This window comes from Phycodurus eques, chromosome 5, assembly GCF_024500275.1.
Source record: "Phycodurus eques isolate BA_2022a chromosome 5, UOR_Pequ_1.1, whole genome shotgun sequence".
Classification (NCBI taxonomy): domain Eukaryota; kingdom Metazoa; phylum Chordata; class Actinopteri; order Syngnathiformes; family Syngnathidae; genus Phycodurus; species Phycodurus eques.
In genome coordinates, this window is record NC_084529.1 from 15,150,721 (window position 1) to 15,171,175 (window position 20,455).

The window sequence follows — 20,455 nt, forward strand, 5'->3', positions numbered from 1 at the left end:
TGTCAAAATAAGATATGCTTGTTCTTTTTATTAGATACTTTATATTTTTTTTCATTTACATGATATACTAGATACTGTATATTTAATGTCAATTATGTCCAATGTTTTGGTGAATAAAAATAAAACTAGAATGATAAAAAAATATGGAAAAAAACATGTAAAGTACTAAAAACTAAATTAAAATTAATAAACTTATTCATTACATTTTGTTGAGGGGGAAAAAAAAACATTTACTCTGCGCTTGAATAGGGATAGACAGCGAAAACTAGCTGGTCCCCCCCAAGATATACAAAATGGATGGAAGGCTACTTTGATGTACAACTGTACCGCGTCATACTGAGAGCTGTTGCTAATATTTTGGCTACCTCGAAACAGTGCATTCGAAGCAGGATCAAATAAGTGTGGGTGATTTATTTACAAAGTTCCTATTCACAAAAGCACAATATACAGAGCAATAACTTACAGGGCCATACATTGTGTGTGTGGAATGAGCAGCTTGTATGATGGCATCAACAGTGAGAACTATGACATCATCACCTGCATGCAAAACATCTTACACACACACCCCCACGTACGCTGGTGTGCTAGACGTGCTTCTTGCCGTTGTTGAGCTCCATCACCGACTCTGCTGTTGTCCTTTTGTCGTTTGTGGCCTGGAAAAGTGTTTGGATGTCCATCATGGCTTTGTCGATGTTCTGGCCGAATCTGCACGAGTCCTGCGCGGATCACACGAGGAGCCAGAGGTGGGAGATTAACAGTGGTGGAAAGCGGAAATGCGACAGACGGCTGACATTGGCCCGTAGCGACGACAAAACAACAGCTCTATTTTGAAGCTGTAAATGTGTCAGAAATTCTCTTCCCCCCCTCCCCCACCCTCCATTGCTGTCCTATATTTAAGTGCAGTGTTAATGTTCAGCTGTCCATAATGTTACAGTAGCTGATGATAACATTAAATATACTTTAGGAATACAATTTGGTCTTGTTTTTGATGAACACTTAGGCCTTCTACGCTATTGTATCTCATGTAGGTCATGATGTACTTGGAGGGATAACTATTTTTTTTTAGGTGGTACTTGGGTGTTTAAAAAAATATATATTAAAATTACAATTAAGAAAAACTGCCGTAAATGCAAGTCATAGAAAGTGTGTGTGTGTGTGTGTTGTGTGGTGGCACATTGCGGACGTTTACCGTGTCCGGGCTGGAGAACTTGCAGGAGATGTGGAATGTGATGAGGTTTTCTCCAACAATTATGTAAGACACGCCGTAACCGTCATCGGCCACCTACAAAATGAGGAGGCAAAAATAATAGAAATTCTTTATTATAATACACACACAAAATACTGTCTTCAGGTAACAGAGCTGCATATATTGTTTGATTTTAGCTGCATATATTGTTTGATTTTATTTTACTTTACATGTATATTAAAATATACATTGCTTTTCATTTATAATATCGGTACTTAAAATATAAATTCTGGGATTTATTTTACTACTATGCTATTTTTTGACAGGTATTTGAGTCTCATGTTTTAAAAAATAATTATAATTTATATAATTTTGTTTAATTGGGTGCTGGAACGGAAAAAATGTCTATGAATAAAAAAAATTAAATTCATATTCAAATATATGCACTGAATTCTTTTTGCAAAAATTGTCATATTGATATTTATGAATGTATGTTTTTTACTTTATAGGAATGTATTAGTATACATTTTTTTGTCCCGAATTTGTGTCTTGGTTTGTGCTATTTTATTTCATGTATTTCGGTGCTTGAAAAATACTAGTTTTATTTATAGTACATTATATCCAATAAACAGTTATAGCACAAAATATCTATCATTTTAAAATATAAAAATCATGTTACTTGATTTTATGTACAATACACGGAAAAGTACTAGTAAATTGTTAAATCTATTTGGGTGCTTGAAAAGAGAGAGAAGTTCTTGATCTTCTATTTTTTTCTATATATAAAACCATATCTACTAAATTATGCTCAAATTATGTCTTCTTTGAGTATATGAATAATATAAAATGTATTTTTTTATTTTAGTATCTGTATGAATGTAAAATACATCAGGATAGGATCATTGAATTAAATATTAAATTACATTAAATTGGTTGCTTTAAAAGAAGCAATTTCTTTGTTTATATTTTTATTATATTATAATTTATAGGTCAAGTTATTTATTTTGTTTTACCTGTATTTTACTGTTATGTATTTTTTGGACAGGCATTAGAGTCTTAAAATAAAAACTATGCCCCTTTGTATTTTGTTAATATGGATTTCTTCTCATTCCACTTGTGGCAAATGTCTTGTCTATTTCTGGAGTTTCACTCACTGGGCCAAATCCCCCTCCAGCCCCGACATATTTGGGGAACTTATTGATATCCACCAAGTTGAGCTGTTGCTGAGGAGTCTGACTGGTGGACAACTTCCACGGTTCCGAAAGAACCTGCAAGCGAGGAACCGGGGAACCGTTAGCCACGTTAGCGTACCACTGGAGCGAGCTTGCGCGTTCTCAGCCTGCTTTAGGAACGGCGAGTCCACGCCCAGGTACTTGGACACGATGTAGAGACAGAAGAGGTGTCGGTCGATGCCGGAACCGGTCATTGCCAGACGGTACATGTTCTGATGCTTGTCGGCCGCTTTGCGAAACAGCGCCAGCCTCTGCATGTTCTGTTACGTACACAAAGAGGAAAAAGGTAGGAAATTAAAAGTGGTGGGAGGTAACAAAGTATAAATACTTAATTACTGTAGGTGAGTAATGTTTTTTATGAAAATTCTACAAATAAATGGGTGTGTGAGTGTCCTCTAATGACAATTTAGTATGATTTTGTACAAAAAATAAACTATTTTAGTAGAAAAACATACATACAGGGTGAGGGGTAAATGGAAAAAGTGTACTTTACGCTACAAATAAATGTCATTACAAATATAACCTCACTACTTTTTTAATTCTAAGTCATTACTTTGGTAATAATTTGTACAAATATACACTACTAAGTCCAGAAAACATATATTTTTGAGCGGGGGTGGTCAGTTAAAATATTTGTTGTACTAATAGATGTCACAAAAATGCTCAAATTACATATACGGAGATTTCCACCTCATCTAATGACAATTTAGTAGGATTCTGTACAAAAATACAATGTAATTGGAAGAAAAGTTCAAATGAAAATATTGTGATTATTTTTTACAAACAAGTACTTTGAATTCAAAGTAATTTTTTGTCGGATTTGTGACATTTGAGAATCGACTCGTGAGAATTCAGTGGTATTTTGAACAAAAATAGACTAATTCATAGAAAACATATTTAACATCTAAACATGATGGTTAATTTTTAAAAAGTACAATTTCAGCCAATAATTTAGTATGATCCTTATACAAAATGGTGAATTTATTACAATAGAATCATAAATATACAAAACAAAAATGGGGGGGGGGTGACCTAAAATTTACCTAATTGAACTCATTTAGCTTTAAAAGCTTTAATAGCGTTAAAAATGATAGCAAAAGCGTGCATGTCAATTTTGTGGCATTTTCCGCGTGTCACATGTACTGCACAGACACAACATGACTTTAAGACTTGACTTTTTGGTCTTGATTTGTCGTTCTTACCGTCGCTTGTCGGTCCTCCATGGATCTGACGAAGGCGACGGCCTCAGAGGTGCACGAACGCACCGTCTCCGTGCGACCGTCCCTGAACATCCGCGTCATGGACGACTCGTACGTCAGACAGAACTCTCTCTGGTCCTGGTGGGCAGACTAAAAATAATCACGAAAGAATGCAATTTGTATATAAATCGCGTGTGTGCGCTGACCAGCTGAAGCGGAGACAAGATTTTTGGTAATGTGGAAAACAGTTCCCAGGATAACCTGAATGTGCTGAATATTGAAGTTGGAATGGTTTGAATCATCCAAGAAATGTGGACGGAGGTATATGTGTAAAATTCCATTGTGGAAAAGTGTAGAATTTTGGGCATGTGGAAAATAATTCCCACTATGTTCTTATGTTCTGAATGAGCTAAATAGTTTGAAGTAGAAATGTGAAAGATAGGAAAACTTTTTTTGTTGAATGTTTCATTCACTTGAATTTAGTTTTTGTGTGTGTGTGTGTGTGTGTGTGGTGAAAATGTGGAATTCTGGGGAAAGTGGGAATTTGGGCAATGTAGAAAACAGTTGCCCAGATGCCCTGAATAAATATGCTGAGGTTGGAATGGTTAGAATTGGCGGAGAAATGTGGAAGGAGTACAGCGGTGGAAATGGGCGAAATAACAATGACAATTTTCAGTGTCAACTTTTACAAATGGTGATAGGAGGCGTACCCTGAACTGGGCCAGCTGCAGGGCCAACTGGATGAAAGCATCCGGGCTGGTCCTACACTTCTTAATCAGGCCTTTTCCAAAGGCGCTAAACAGGTGGCCGTGGAAGTCCACGTCGTCCGCTATCTTTAACGCAGACAGGTAGGATATCTCGATCGCTTTTTGGCACTGGACAAAGAAAGAACACAGACATTGATACATATTATTGTGTTCCCCCACCGTATCGGAGTTCACCGTTCGCCCTGTTTGTATGTGTTGCTGTTCCGTGTGTTAAAGCAGCAGTTGCTTGAAGATTTATAATTACAGTACCATAAAATGTAAGCTAGTTTTCGTTAGCTAGACGATGGCGTTTCACAGTATATGTTAGCATCAAGCTAGGGGACTTCCCCCACCATATCAAGGTTAATCTTTTGCTGTTTGTATGTGTTGCTGTTCCGTGTATCAAAGCAGTTGTTGTTTTGAAGGTTTATAATTACCATAAAAAAAACTAAGCGAATTTTCATAAAATGAACTATGGGATTTCACATTATATGTTAGCATCAAGCTAGCGGAATGTTCACCATTTGCTACAGATGCTATTCGTTAGCCTTAACAATAAGCTAGCAGATTTAAAGTTATGGAGTTATTTTCAATACACAACGTTTAATTCTCTGTTTTATTATTAGTTTGGCAGTAAACTTCAACTGGGAGCATTCACTAGAGTTCCGGGGGCCCTCAAACATCTCATAAAAAACTGAGAAATAAGCTTTCTTCATTTCCAAGCAATTCAAGTATTATTCTTTTAGTCCTAATTCACACGCTAAAAAAACGTCAAAATGCTTAATCTTATCATTATCGTTTTGACTGCCCCCCTCCTTTCTTCTCATGCAATGGACTATTACATCTTTACACTGCCATTTGCAAACTTGTAGCTTTTAATATATTATATCTTAACTAATATATTGTACCTCCTTGGGAATTTGCCACTGGAGTCGAGAGGGATGAGGGAGGCCTTTGTTCACATCCCCTTTGCAGTGGCCCTCTTCCGTGTAGCCCAGATGAAAGCAGTCGGTGGCAAGAACATACTACACACACGTCTCATATTAATAAAGAGTATCAAAATAATCATTACCTGTCACGAAAGGGCGAATTACCTCCCACATGTGTCCCACGATGGGGGCATCAGCCCAGGAATGCTCAGCGTTTATTCCCATTTTGCCATTTGGGTAAGATATGAGGGTGAAAGATTTGTCAAACCACCTAAGAGAATAGAAAATCAATCTTGCCAATTCATTTGGTACATCTGCACAATTTCTGGTGGAATTGCATCTTCTATTTCATTTGGTTCGTTTTTTTTTTTGTTTTTTTACATGTATTTGAATTCATTTGTATATTTTTAAAGTATGTATTTTTAGTACTGTACGTTGTATGTTACAAATTTTCTTCTTTATTTGCTATTTAAATTTTTTTGGTCAATTTAATTATATTTCATTATAATCGAGAGAAATCATAGGATTCAATTGAATTGCTACTTTTTATTAATCATTTAGTTTAGATTCATTTGAATACATTTTAATATTTTTTAACATTTTTTTTATTTTTAGCACGGTTTTACATTACAGAAAATGTAAAATAATTAAAACTATATATAGTTGTATAGGCGGCACGGTGGACGACTGGTTAGAGCGTCAGCCTCACAGTTCTGAGGTGCGGGGTTCAATCCCCGTGCCCGCCTGTGTGGAGTTTGCATGTTCTCCCCGTGCCTGCGTGGGTTTTCTCCGGGCACTCCGGTTTCCTCCCACATCCCAAAAACATGCATTAATTGGAGACTCTAAATTGCCCGTAGGCATGACTGTGAGTGCGAATGGTTGTTTGTTTCTATGTGCCCTGCGATTGGCTGGCAACCAGTTCAGGGTGTACCCCGCCTCCTGCCCGATGACAGCTGGGATAGGCTCCAGCACCCTAGTGAGGAGAAGCGGCTCAGAAAATGGATGGATGGATGGATGGATGGATGGATGGATATAGTTGTATACTGTATATTTCCTACAAACATTTCAATTTAATTGATCAATTAAAAAAATAGTGCTTAGTATTTTAGTAAAATACTCTTTTTTATGTATTGAAATGCATTTTAAACATGTTTTACTACATAACATTTCTGAATATGATAGACCTCTGTATTTAGTTATACTAAATTACAATTTAGACAAATCACAGGATTCAACTGACTCACAATTTCTTACATTCATTTGAATTATCCATCCATCCATTTTCTTTACAGCTTATCCTCACTAGGGTCATGGGCATTCATTTGAATTAAAAAAGGTAAAACATTTTTAGTAGTGTAGTACATTTTTAGATTGTTTTCTATTTTTCAGTTGTCAGTATAATTGTATAAAAATTATATACTGTACCTGTATAATATGTAATTATATTCAATTGTAATTGGGAGGAATCGTAGGATTTAACTGCCTCACTGGGTATTTATATATACCGGTATGTATTTTTTACTTTTATTTGAATTATTTGAAAAAAAGGTGAAATCCTTTTTAGTAGTGTAGTACATTTTCAGATTGTTTTCTATCTTTTGTTCAGTACTGTGAACTTCTTTAAACGATATACTTTACACAAATCATATGTAATTTAATTGTGAGAAATCACAGGATTCAACTGCCTCACAGATTTCCTATTTAATTAAAAAAAAAGTTTTTTTTTTCATTTGACTTTATTACAATTGATTAAATTCTCTGTCACGTTTATAGTACAGTACACTTTTTCTACACTTTCTTTTTCCAAATGTATTTTATATTTTCCACTTTTATAGTCAGACTATTTTCACAAAATGAGAGAAATTATGGGATTCAACTGCCTCACAAATGTTTAAATTAACTTAATTAATTGTAATATTTTTTAAATGTTTTTATTATTTCATGATAATAATTATCATTTCATTTTCTGTTATTTATTGTTATAATTTTATTTTAATTCAAAAGGTTTTATTCCATGTGATCTTATTTTTCAAGCCGGGACAGCGTGCCGGCTTTTACCTGTCATAGCACTTTCCGTGTAGCAGTGATTTTGCGTAGCTGTCCAGAGAGTTGCTCTTGGCCGCGTCGTAACCCTGAGGCTCGTCGTCCAGCGCCAGGAAGAAGGCGGCCGACTCCACCGTGTCCAGGGACACTCTGTTCACTCCTTGGCTGAAGTATTTCATCCGAGCTTGAGCCCACGGAACTCTAATGGGGGTGAATACACAGTCAGTATATACCAGTGCCAGGCCGTGCATTTGGTACCTTACCCGACCGAATACTTGATACAAATGTGAGGGATATGTTTACCTGTTTCCTGCAGTCAGCGCCGCTAATTTGAGCTCACCGGGCTGCGGCTCGGACGTGTCGTTGAGGATCCTGCTAAACTGGGTCTCCAGTTCACTGGGTAAGAGGTGGCGTCCTCCCGTGTACAGCCACACTCGGAAGAAGCGACCCTTGTGGTACACCACCACGTGCTTCCTGTCACTCAGGTGCTGTACGAAATCTGAAAACCACAACAAATTATGCTTTGATATGCGTAGTGGTAATAATGAATGTTATTAAAATATGTCCTTACCCTAACTACTTTTACAGGCCGGATGTGGACTTTCACAGGAATTTAGTAGGAATATGGACAAAAATAAACAAAACACATTTAGCAAGGAAATGTATGTATTTGTGGGTATATATTTTAAAAAATGAGTATTTTCCTTCTAGTAGAAATATGTATTTACTCAGACATCTTAGAATTGGCCTGATGTGGAATTTCCTAAGGATTTGGTTGGAATATGTACAAAAATACACTGTAATTTGTGAGAAAGAAATTCACCAATAGCAACGAAGAAAATCAACCAAATGGACTAGAAAATTCTCACACAGGGATGAGGAAATTCACCCATAGACTAAAAACTGCTCACACACGGACAAGGACAGGGTCCCATAGTGACAAGGAAATATACCCACATGGATGAGGAAATTTACCTAAATGACTAGAAAATTCTCACACAGGGATGAAGAAATTTTCCCATAGTGACGAGAAAATTCACCCACATGGATGAAGAATTTCACCTCCAGCAACGAGGAGATTCACCCAAATGGAATCGAAAATTCTCATACAGGGACAAAGAAATTCACCTATAGCGACGAGGAATTTCACCCAAAATCACACAGACAAAGAACATTTCCTTAAAGTGACGAGAAAATTCATCCACATGGATGACGAAATTCACCCATAGACTAAAAACTGCTCACACATGGACAAGGACGTGCTCCCATAGCAACAATTAAATATACCCAAATGGATGAGGAAATTCTCCCATATCGACATAAAAATTCACCCATGTCACCAAGAAAATTCACCCATAACCTACTGTATATAGCCTATTTAACCCTAACCCATAGCAACAAAGAATTTCACCTCCATGATCAAGCAGATTCACTCATCATAATCAGAATCATCTTTATTTGCCAAGTATGTCCAAAAAACACACGAGGAATTTGTCTCCAGTAATTGGAGCCGCTCTAGTACGACAACAGACAGTCAATTGACAGAGAACACTTTTAAGAAATAAAGACATTGAGAAAAACAGTCACTGAGCAATAAAGGGTTGTTAGTTATCTGGTAATGCCGGTACATTATCTGACTTGACATTGACTTGTGCCGTGAATCGCTAAACTCAGGTTCACTGTACCTGTTTCAATGCCAGGGATGCGGGTGGTGTTGAACATCCTCTCCATCTGAGTAGAGCACATGGGAACTGTCCCCAAGGCCCTCAGCTGGCCAGCCCCCCCCCGCCCCCCCACAAAAAATAGATAAGAAAAGTTACTGTAGATCCAATAAAATGGAGACGAATGGTGTTCCCTAAAAGGTTTTGGAAAGTGTATCCACTAGTATGTGGTCTATTACCGGCGCATGTTCGCCACGTTCCAGTTTGCGTCTGTACTGCAGCATGGTGTGCACCACGTTGCCCGCCCGCGCTGCCTGCCGGTGTGTCGGCGTTATGTAAAGCAGGTCCTTTGCACAACATACAGGTAAATATTATGGGATGTACAGAAAAATAGAAAATGGTGTGCACAAAATTTGGACCAGGAGAAATTTTAACGATGAATTGCATGTGATTTCTGAGATATGAAACAATTAAATTAAATGATTAATTAATTGTTAATAACTTAAATAATAAAAAAGAAAAAAATACTAACAAATTAAAACAAAATAAAATTAGATATTTGGCTGTCGGCAGGTACACACTCACGGCATCTGTGAATTGTTGACACTTAAATAAAATAAATGAAATAACAAAATATATATATTTAAAAAATCTGTTAAATAACATAAAACAGAATATGTTACAATTAAAAATGAAATAAAACATGTAAATACAATTTAAATAATATTACAGCTTTACATAAAATATGACATTGTTAAAATAAATGATCTAAAATAAAATACAATCTAAATAATATAAATAAAACAGAAACTACTAAATATTAAATATATGGTCAAACAAGAATCAAATAAAATACAAAACAAAATAGAATTAAATATAATTTAATTCAATGTTGGACTGTCAGTCGTCACAATTTTTGAGTTGTTAATACAATATAACACTATAAAATACAACAAAATTGAATTACATGAATTGTTTACTAGCTTGTCTGTATAGTGAGCAAAACAAACAAACAAAAGTCTGAAACTGTGTTCTTCCCACATACCATAATGTAGAAGTTACTGTTGACCATAATTGGGCCCCTGCTTCTCAGGTAGATGTACTCCTCCCACCAATCACTTACCTACAGGACATACGTAGCCTTCAAAACACAATAAAAACATGCATGTACATGTATACGTTTGTGTGAATGGTAAAATTTTGTGAGGGACTACTGTGCTCACGTAATTGTTGGCCCACCAGGACTTGAGGATCAAGTATCTCTGCAGCTGGGCAGCCTTTGACTCTTTAAAGTCGTTGGCTAAGATCTCCATTTGCTTATATCGCTCATCGTCTAGCAGAGGACGGACCGACTCCAGGTACTGCACAAAAAAAAGAAAAACGAAAACAGGAGCATAACTTGACTGGACAAAAAAGACTTCAAAAGTCTAGCAGTAGTACTTGTATCGCAAACATAAAAACCTGATAGACAGTTCCATTATTATGAGACTGGCATCCTCATAGTAGTACAACCTTGTTCTTGTAAAATTACGAGTTGCTTTGAATAATATTATAACTTGGTTTCCGGCCCAAAAGTTGAAAATGGGTCATTTTCTTATAATTTGATCAATAACGGTAAAGACACTTGGGGGAGAGGGAAAAAAAAAAAAAATTTAATGCCGGCTTGGTTTTACTGTATATGGGTAAATGTCTCCCATGTCCTCTCCAGTGGCATTAACGGTAAAGCAAATGTAGCGCATTTCATACACAAGGTAACTCAATGTGCTTACATGTTTAAAAGCATTTAAAAACTAAGAAAAAAAACATCTTCTAAACATTTAAAACAAAGAAAAAATACAAGTACAATTAAAACAGCACACAGTGCAAGAAATACGATTTAAAAGTGGAAATGCTCTAAAAAGCATGGGGGGGAAAAAAAGAGTTTTTAACCTGGACTTAAAAACATTCACACTTGGGGCTGACGTCACTTCTGTTGGCAACTTATTCCATTTGTATGCACCATAATAGCTAAATGCTAATTGTTACAAAATAACTCCTTTCCTCCAGGTAGGACCTGAACCATTTAAGGACTCTTCCATTTAGTCCAACCCACGTTTCCAACCTGTTCCGCAGTATATTATGATCTACCGTATCAAAAGGTCCAACAAGACCAGAATACACACCTTTCCCGAGTCAGTATTCAACCTTACATCATTTAGCACTTTGATAAGAGCAGATTCTGTATTGTGATGAGTTCGGAAACCTGATTGAAATTTGTCAGAAAGTCAATTTAAGTTCAAAAAATTGCTGAGTTGATTAAAAATAACTTTCTCAACAATCTTGGCTGTGAAAGGGAGATTTAAAATGGGTTTATAGCTTGCTAACATGGAAGCGTCCAGCGTTCTATTTTTAAGCAGAGGTTTAATGGCAGCTACTTTAAGAGCTTTATGAAACTCGCCTGACTGAAGTGAGCAATTGATTATTTGCTGCAAATCAGCTAGCACAGACTTAGCAATAGCTTTGAAAAAGTCAGATGGTATTGAGTCAAGACAGCTCGTTGATGGTTTCAGCTGCTGAACCGTTTTCTCTACAGTTTTTTGGTCATACTGTATCAAATTCTGTCATGGTAATAAGAGTTTTTTCTGGGTGGCTTCAGATGTAGTATCATTTTATCATTTTGCTGATTTCTGCTAATATTTAATCTAATGCATTGTATTTTCCAAAAATCCAATATATCCAACAATGTCATCAGCATCGTCAGAAAACATGTTGCAAATGCAGGAAACTTCATTTCAGACACTTAACAGTAAAGACGTTTTTGCATTAAAAGCTTAAAAAACAGATTTTTTTTCCCCCTTGAAAACAATTATGACCATTTTGATGGATAACAACTGCCAATAATTCATCTACTCATATCAGTAATATTAATTGATTTTCAAATGGAAATTCAGGGGGCTATATCCGTTTTCAATCAAATGATATGAAAATGACCCGAATACACACCGTGCGAATGGTGTCTTCCACCCTGGGCACGGGTAGTCTGGGTAAGGACGCCTGGAAGCTGTAAAGAAGTGGTCTGCGGCCTGAAAACATCTTCACCAGGCTCTGGGAGCACATAAACAACGCACAATTATTAAGTAAAAAAAAATTCTGCTATTTTAAAAGTAAAAACAACATTTACTGAGATAGAACCTACGTACCAGCCACACTTTAGTGGATGCACTCATCTTCCCGTGGGATTCAAAGATCCAGCCGTGGTAGGAGAGCAGAGCTTTGAGGGTGTACCTGAGCAAGTAGATGAGGAAGAGCCAGAGCGCGCTGGCGAACACCAGGGAGCTCAGTACCGCGCGCGTCTGCACTGAGAGCGAGCCTCTATTCACAAAAGCCACAACATTGCGCTCGTCACACTTTGCTTCTCTCACGGAAACGCTCAATCAGACACGAACGTTGTGTGCTCACCGGCCTCATCATTAGGAACACATGCACTGTAGTACGATGTACCTAATGAAGCGGCCAGTGTTTTTGGGATCATGATTTCCCAAACATACTCGAATGCATCACGCATTGCCATATTGTACGGTGGCCCTGAAGTGCAAAACACAACAGCGAATAACTAAACACAACGGCAAGTAAAAAAAAAAACAACAGCAAATAACTAAACACAATTTTATACATATAACAACAATAATAATACAAATAATAATAATAATAACATGTACTGTTGTTTTTAATTTAATTTAATGGCTATATTAATACAATCTTCTCAATATACGTTTCGCAATTATGAAACAGTACCAAAATTAATTATTAGAATAATAACAATAATAAGAATATATATATATATATAATAACAATAATATTATTAGAATAATAACAATAATAACAATAATAATAAATATAACAGTAAATATTTTTCAATGTTCATTTTTCAAATGTATTCATGATATTATTACTATTATTATTATAGAACATTGTATGTTTTAATTTTTTTAAATAAAATATTGCAATTGTTTTTACTATCAGTAGTAGTAACAGTCATAAGTAATAAAAATGTTAAGTTACTATCATTATTACATTGAAAAACAATTGTAAAATATATCTTTTGTAAACATTCTTTTATTTTTTAATGTAATTATTAGCTATTTTAGATAAGTAATATGTATTAATTATTAATACAGAATAACATTGTATGTCTTTTTTTTTATAGAAATAAATATTGTAAATATTCTAGTAATCGCAGTACTACCAAAATAATTTGCTGTTTTTTTTGGGGGAGTTGAAAAATGACCTGCAACTCATTTTGGATGGTGACTTGGTCAGTTTGTGAAATCCTGATGTGTATTGTAGTAAACATGAATGTAGAGTAGCAGAAATGTGTTCTGACCTGAGCGGGATGGTTTCCTCGATGGCGTGCATGACTCCGAACGAGGGATCCACGCCAGTGTACAAGCCGCTCATCATCACGATCACCACGATCAGCCAGCTGGAAGGGCTAGCCGGGTAAACGCCGGCCAACACACCGTTCTGGTGTGTTGGCCGTATAAAATAAAAATGTACAGTATTCATATGGATGTACAGTAATTAGCAATGAGGGGAAGTAACCGAGTACAAATACTACTTACTTCATTTCATTAAAGTACATTTTTCATGTATCTGTTTTTTACTTGAGTATTAGGAATCTTCAATATCACCTTTTTCAGACGATACCAATACTAAGACTCACTCTCACCGATACTTTTAGTACTTAGTACTTTTGACACATAACATTTCAATTAAAAGTATTTTCTTCTTTTTTTCTGAAAAAGGATTATTCGCGGCTGTGTCAAACGGACGCATTGTACCGCCAACTACTGGCGAGAAGTACTTACTCAATGTCAGTTTTGTTTTTCCATATCGGTGGCTGGTACCGGCAAGCTGGTACCCGATACATTGAAATAAGCAAAGCTAATTTATTTTTATAGCTCATTTCATACACAAGGTAACTCAATGTGCTTTACAGTGGGTACGGAAAGTTTTCAGACCCTCTTACATTTTTCATTCTTTGTTATATTGCAGCCATTTGTTAAAATAATTTAAGTTCAATTTTTCTTCTCATTAATGTACACACAGCACCCCATATTGACAGAAAAAAAACACAATTGTTGAAATATTTGCTGATTTATTAAAAAAGAAAAACTGAAATATCACACAGCTATAAGTATCCAGACCCTGCTGTGACACTCATATTTAACCCGGGTGCCGCCCATTTCTTCTGATCATCCTTGATATGGTTCTACACCTTCATTGGAGTCCAGCAGTGTTTGATTATACTGATTGGACTTGATTAGGAAAGCCACACACCTGTCTATATAAGACCTTACAGGTCACAGGTGAATGTCAGAGCAAATAAGAATCATGAGGTCAAAGGAACTGCCTGAAGAGCTCAGAGACAGAATTGTGGAAAGGCACAGATCTGGCCAAGGTTACAAAAAACATTATGCTGCACCTAAGGTGCCTAAGAGCACAGTGGCCTCCATAATCCTTAAATGGAAGGCGTTTGGGACGACCAGAACCCTTCCTAGAGCTGGCCGTCCGGCCAAACTGAGCAATTGGGGGAGAAGAGCCTTGGTGAGAGAGGGAAAGAAGAACCCAAAGATCACTGTGGCTGAGCTGCAGAGATGCAGTCGGGAGATGGGAAAAAGTTCGAGAAAGTCAACCATCACTGCAGCCCTCCACTCGTCAGGGCTTTATGGCAGTGACCCGACGGAAGCCTCTCCTCAGTGCAACACACATGAAAGCCTGCATGGAGTTTGCAAAACAAAAACACCTGAAGGACTTAAAGATGGTGAGAAATAAGATTCTCTGGTCTGATGAGCCCAAGATAGAAATTGTTGGCCTTAATTCTAAGTGGCATGGGTGGAGAAAACCAGACACTGCTCATCACCTGTCCAATACAGTCCCAACAGTGAAGCATGGTGGTGGCAGCATCATGCTGTAGTGGTGTTTTTCAGCTACAGGGACAGAACGACTGGTTGCAATCGAAGGAAAGATGGTTCTTCAGAGTGCTCAGAACCTCAGACTGGGCCGAAGGTTCACCTTCAAAGAAGACAATGACCCTAAGCACACAGCTAAAATACCGAAGGAGTGGCTTCAGAACAACTCCGTGACTGTTTTTGAATGGCTCAGTCAGAGCCCAGGCTTAAACTCAATTGAGCATCTCTGGAAAGAGCTAAAAATGGCTGACCACCAACATTCACCATCCAACCTGACAGAACTGGAGAGGATCTGCAAGGAGGAATGGCATGATCCTCAAATCCAGGTGTGAAAAACTAATAATTCCCAAAAAGACTCATGTCTGTATTAGCTCAAAAGGGTGCTCTTCTACTAAATACTGAGCAAAGGGTCTGAATACTTTTGGCTGTGTGATATTTCAGTTTTTCTTTTTTAATAAAACTGAAAAAATTTCAACAATTCCATTTTTTTCCCCTGTCAATATGGGGTGCTGTGTGTACATTACTGTGGAACAAAATTAACTTAAATGATTTTAGCAAATGGCTGCAATGTAAAAAAAGAGTGAATATTTAAGGGGGTCTGAATACTTTCCATACCCACATGATTAAAAGCATTTAAAAACAAAGAAAAAAAAATAGCTTACAAACATTTAAAACAAAGAAAAAAATAAAAGTACAATTCAACAGCGTACAGTGCAAGAAATATCCTTTAAAGGTGGAAAAAAGAGAAAAAATAAGTTTTTAACCTGGACTTAAAAACATGCACACTTGGGGCTTATGTCACTTCTGTTGGCAACTTATTCCATTTGTGTGCAGCGTAATAGCTAAATGCTGCTTCACCATGTTTGCTTTGGACTCTGTGCTCCACTATTTGACCTGAGTCTATCGATCTCAGAGCCCTACTGGGTTTATATTCCATTAGCATTTCTTTCATATATTCAGGACCTAAACCGTTTAGTGATTTATAGACCAGTAGCAGAACTTTAAAATCTATTCTAAAGCGGACTGGAAGGCACTATAAAGACTTTAGAATTGGAGTAATATGCTCTGACCTCTTTGTTTTGGTCAGAAACCGAGCTGCGTCATTCTGAATGAGCTGCAGCTGTTTAATGCTCTTTTTGGGGAGTCCAGTCAGAAGACCATTACAGTAGTCTACTTGAGATAAAAGCATGGATGAGCTTCTCCTGGTCTGTTTGACACATACAAGCCTTCGCTCTGGATATGTTCTTCAGATGGTAGAAGGCAGTTTTAGTAATTGATTTGATATGACTGTTGAAAGTCTTTTTTTAACTTTTGTTGCTAACCGAGGAGAAAAAATACGTCCAAATAAAAAAGTCTGCAGGAGGATGCTGGGGTGTGGAGACAGTGAGACTCTGACAGGCCGTTCTTGCCGCGCCGTGGCAAGTTGTAAAATAATGATTAAAATGAAATAAGGGCATAAAATGGGACCAGAGAGGGATGATTTTAATAATATTCTACTGTCAGGTCATAACCATTTATTTATTTATTTTAAACCGCAAACTCTACCTTTAAGTACAGGGAGCACTTTTGCCACTTGTGGTAGTTGAAAAAAGTTGAAAAAAGTTGAAAAAAAAGGTAAAAGGTTAAAATAAAACATCCATCCAGCCATCCAGCCGCTTCTCCTCACTCGGGTCGCGGGCTCAGCTATCATCGGGCAGGAGACGGGGTACACCCTAAACTGGTTGCCAGCCAATCGCAGGGCACATACAACCAAATAAACAACCATTTGCACTCACATTCACACCTACGGGCAATTTAGAGTTGTCAATTAACCTACCATACATGTTTTTGGGATGTGGGAGGAAACCGGAGTGCCCGGAGAAAACCCACGCAGGCACAGTGAGAACATGCAAACTCCACACAGGCGGGGCCGGGGATTGAACCCCGGTCCTCAGAACTGTGAGGCAGATGTGCCAACCAGTCCTCCGCCGTGCCGCCTAAAATAAAATAAATAAATAAAACACACACAAAAAAGATCATGTAACCTTGAATTGTATGGCTCTCTTCTTCCACGCAGTCAGTGCCGCCTGGTAAATGTTGGTGATGACCTCCTGGCTCAGTTTGAGGTCCACGCCGTCCGGATGCACGGTGAACTGGAAGCCCACCGCCTGATGGGCCTCGGCCATTGCTCTCAATCACTGTTGGCCGTACAATTGAGCATTATTGTGGTTAGGGTTATTATCGTGGTTGGAGATTGCAGTGTCATACTCTGTCACACATATGTCCCGAGTGAAATAAGCTCAAGCATCAGTGTAAAATTGTTAACTAATGCACACGTCGTTTGCCAAAGGCAGAGTAAATGACTTAAATGATGATTTAGCCTCCTTCTCTACCGCTAATGTTTCAACGTGTGAAATGTCATTCAAAAAGATGTTACGTGGGGTATATTGCTTCCAACGGAGACGGAACTTCCACTGGCCGCACGTGACTTTTCAACAGGTAAGTTGATTAAAAAATAATTGCGGTGGAAACATAGTTAACATGATCAAAAGTGAAAAAATGTCCCAAAACTCCTCTTAGGGTCTCCTTTATTAGTAATTTTTTTTCATTATGTTCTGTTAATAGTTAATAAAGTTAATATTTGTTGTTTTATATATAGCTTTTTATATTTTTTCTGTACTAACTTGGTAATCTTTGATGTACTGCATATATATATATATATATATATATATATATATATATATATATATATATAGCCAATTGAATTCCACAAATTACACATCAGGCCGATAAATTACTATACATATATATATATATATATATATATATATATATATATATATATATATGTATATATGTATATATATATATATATATATATATATAGTAATTTATTTATATATAATAATAATAATAATGATCATCATCATCATGTGAGGTTTAGATTTTTTAAAAAATAAAGTTACTTTAGTTGTCTCAATAAAAAAAATATACACCAAAATTTCAAAACTATTAGGCTGAATTTCCACAACATTCAGTGGCAGTAACCTTCATAATATGTAAACAATATGACTTCTACTCAGTGTTTTCAGATCCAATTCTACATCTTAATAATAAATTAATCCTAATTTAGAGTATATGATTCAAGTGTTTGGCAACATTTCATACAACAATCATTACTAAGTGAATAAAGTACACAAAAATTATGAAAATATGAATGTTTTTGGTTTTTACTAAAGCAGAGAGTATCAAAAAAATCTAACTGCACTTGATTTTTTTTCACACTGTAAAGTTGATCTAAAAGCAGATTTTTTTTAACCATTAGTGTTTGTAGGACTACCTAATGAAGTGTCCAATGAGTCAATTTGCATGAAAAGTTATTTCAGTATATTATTCCTAAACACGGATAGAAATTGTTAATTTGGTAGAGCACAAACCACGCGTCATCCAGCCCCGTTTATAGCCCGAAAAGAGGCCAGCGTACATCCCCATAACATGACCCCATGTGTGCACTCTCACCAACTTTGACACAGATTTACTCTCCTTTATTGTTGAAGAGCACACACATGTGGCCCAACAATAATATTGACGTCTACTGGAGAGCATGCAGGACAGGCCCGGATGATGGCGTGAAATGACTTTTTCCACGTCACGCCACTGAGGAGTCAAGTCACCCAAGTGGGTGAAAGTTCAACGGCCAGATATAGCAGAACGCTTCCGGCTGCATGGCCTCAGAAACACAAGCATGGCAATGCTAATAAACATAAATCACACAATTCTTAGATCGATCCAGTTAGCTGATTTCACATGTGAATATATAAAGCGCGAAAAAGAGGAGTTTCCATTTACCTTGGCTTGACTGTGAAGGAGAAATACAGTGGTGACTTTCTGCGATGAAGTTGTCCTTCCTCTATGCTCAGCTGTGTGTCCTTCAAGTGCTTCACTCAGGTGGCAATTCACAGCTGCAATCTCTCCCTTGAGGCCAATGACGCTCTCTCCCCTCTCTCTTTTCTTTCTTCTCTGTGTCATGTAACAGGACACCAACCGACGTCAGAGGCTCCTCTCACCTGTGCAACAACCAACGCTGTTGCCTGCCTGTCACAAACATAAATAATAGTATCAGTAGACAAGGAAACATTAGCGAAAAAAAGGGAACTATTCAAAACTAAAGACATACTGTACATATTAGAAAACCCAGATACTAACAGAAAATATCGAAATGAATATGGGGAAAAAGGCATAATTACAAAATACAGAAATAAATATTAGACAATAACGGAATTATTAGACAATATAGAAAGACAAAAAGGGCACCTTTAAAAAAAAATAGAAATAAATATTAAAAAGGGACATTATAAAATAAATATTAGAACAGAAATAAATATTAGAAAATATGGAAAGGGGCATTATTAAAAAATATTGAAAGAAATACTAGGGAAAGGGCTTTATTCGAGAAAGTATAAATACAGCATTGGGGGAAAAAAAGTGCATTAAAAAAATAAAGATTTTTAAAAAGGCATCACTAAAAATAAAGAGATTAATATTAGAAAAGGGACATTAGTTACAATATAGCAATAATTGTAAAAATTGTATTATTAAAAATAAAGACAATATCTAAATAAATATTATAAAAAGGCATTAAAAATATAGAAACGTGAAAAGGGGAGTTATTAAAAATATAGACAAATGTTTATTTAAAAAGGGATATATAAATATAATATATAAATAAATGTTAGGAAAAATGCATTGTTAGTTACTATTGAAATAAACATTTAAAAAGGCATCATTAAAAATATAGAAATACGAGCAAAAAGGGCATTATTATAAATAGAAATAAATATGAGGGGAAATATTTTGCCATTTTGACAGTTGAATGTAAATATTGAAATGACGCTCACTTACCAGGACACAGTGGCTGAGGACTCAAGTAGCGCAAACGTTTTGGGAGTATTTAAACGTAAACAAAAGCACAGCGTTATTTTGCAGACAATAATAATAACAATAAGCCTGCTCTCACCTCCCGTGCAGCCACTACAGCCGTTGCCTGTGTGTAACTGTGTAGCGGCCTCACAGCATCACTCTTTGCTTGTGTGTGACTTGGCAGGGAAGCACTGTGATGACAAAAGAAAAACACGCGGCAGACACAAGGATGACATCGGGCCACGTCAAGCACATTCGGGCAACCTTTATGATGTTCAAAGGACCACGAGACAGACTGACAGGTTCCACAATGGGAAGACAACATAGACAGAACTGACCATTTATTTCATCATCTTTTATGCTTTCAGTACGAAAAAAAAAGGTAATATACCATCACATAAATTGATTTGTCCAGCTCAACCATCAACAGTACACTTTTTATGAGATATTTTATTTGTTGTACTATATAGGTTGTTTGGTGCAACCCTGTTACAGATAATCACCCAGAGAAGAAAATGCAAAGATTTTGCTGTGTAACGACTTTACAATTAAATAAAGATAGGTTTTATTAGCAGGGTTGCAAATCAAGTTTAGGAAAAGGGAATTATT

At 36.5% G+C, this 20,455-nt stretch overlaps 1 protein-coding gene across 5 annotated transcripts; it reads right to left on the reverse strand.

Moving 5' to 3' along the window:
• Positions 1 to 218: 218 nt before the first annotated feature.
• Positions 219 to 20,032, reverse strand: cpt1b (carnitine palmitoyltransferase 1B (muscle)). Of its 5 annotated transcripts, XM_061677669.1 has the most exons (21): positions 19,944 to 19,981; positions 19,829 to 19,848; positions 18,776 to 19,021; positions 16,972 to 17,124; positions 13,360 to 13,499; positions 12,176 to 12,347; positions 11,979 to 12,080; positions 10,220 to 10,357; positions 10,042 to 10,119; positions 9,236 to 9,343; positions 9,021 to 9,105; positions 7,639 to 7,834; positions 7,351 to 7,536; positions 5,458 to 5,563; positions 5,272 to 5,388; positions 4,328 to 4,492; positions 3,621 to 3,767; positions 2,526 to 2,678; positions 2,341 to 2,454; positions 1,190 to 1,282; positions 219 to 716 (listed from the first exon to the last, which is right to left on the reverse strand). In XM_061677669.1, exons 4-21 carry the CDS (start codon positions 17,110 to 17,112, stop codon positions 585 to 587), a joined length of 2,373 nt encoding a protein of 790 aa, XP_061533653.1. In that variant the 5' UTR covers positions 17,113 to 17,124; positions 18,776 to 19,021; positions 19,829 to 19,848; positions 19,944 to 19,981; the 3' UTR covers positions 219 to 584. The 5 variants fall into 5 exon arrangements, with proteins under 5 accessions (XP_061533653.1, XP_061533651.1, XP_061533654.1 ...); XM_061677667.1 differs by lacking the exon at positions 19,829 to 19,848 and having other exon boundaries at positions 19,944 to 20,032; XM_061677670.1 differs by lacking the exon at positions 19,829 to 19,848 and having other exon boundaries at positions 18,776 to 19,017; positions 19,944 to 20,025.
• Between the last annotated feature and the right edge of the window lie 423 nt (positions 20,033 to 20,455).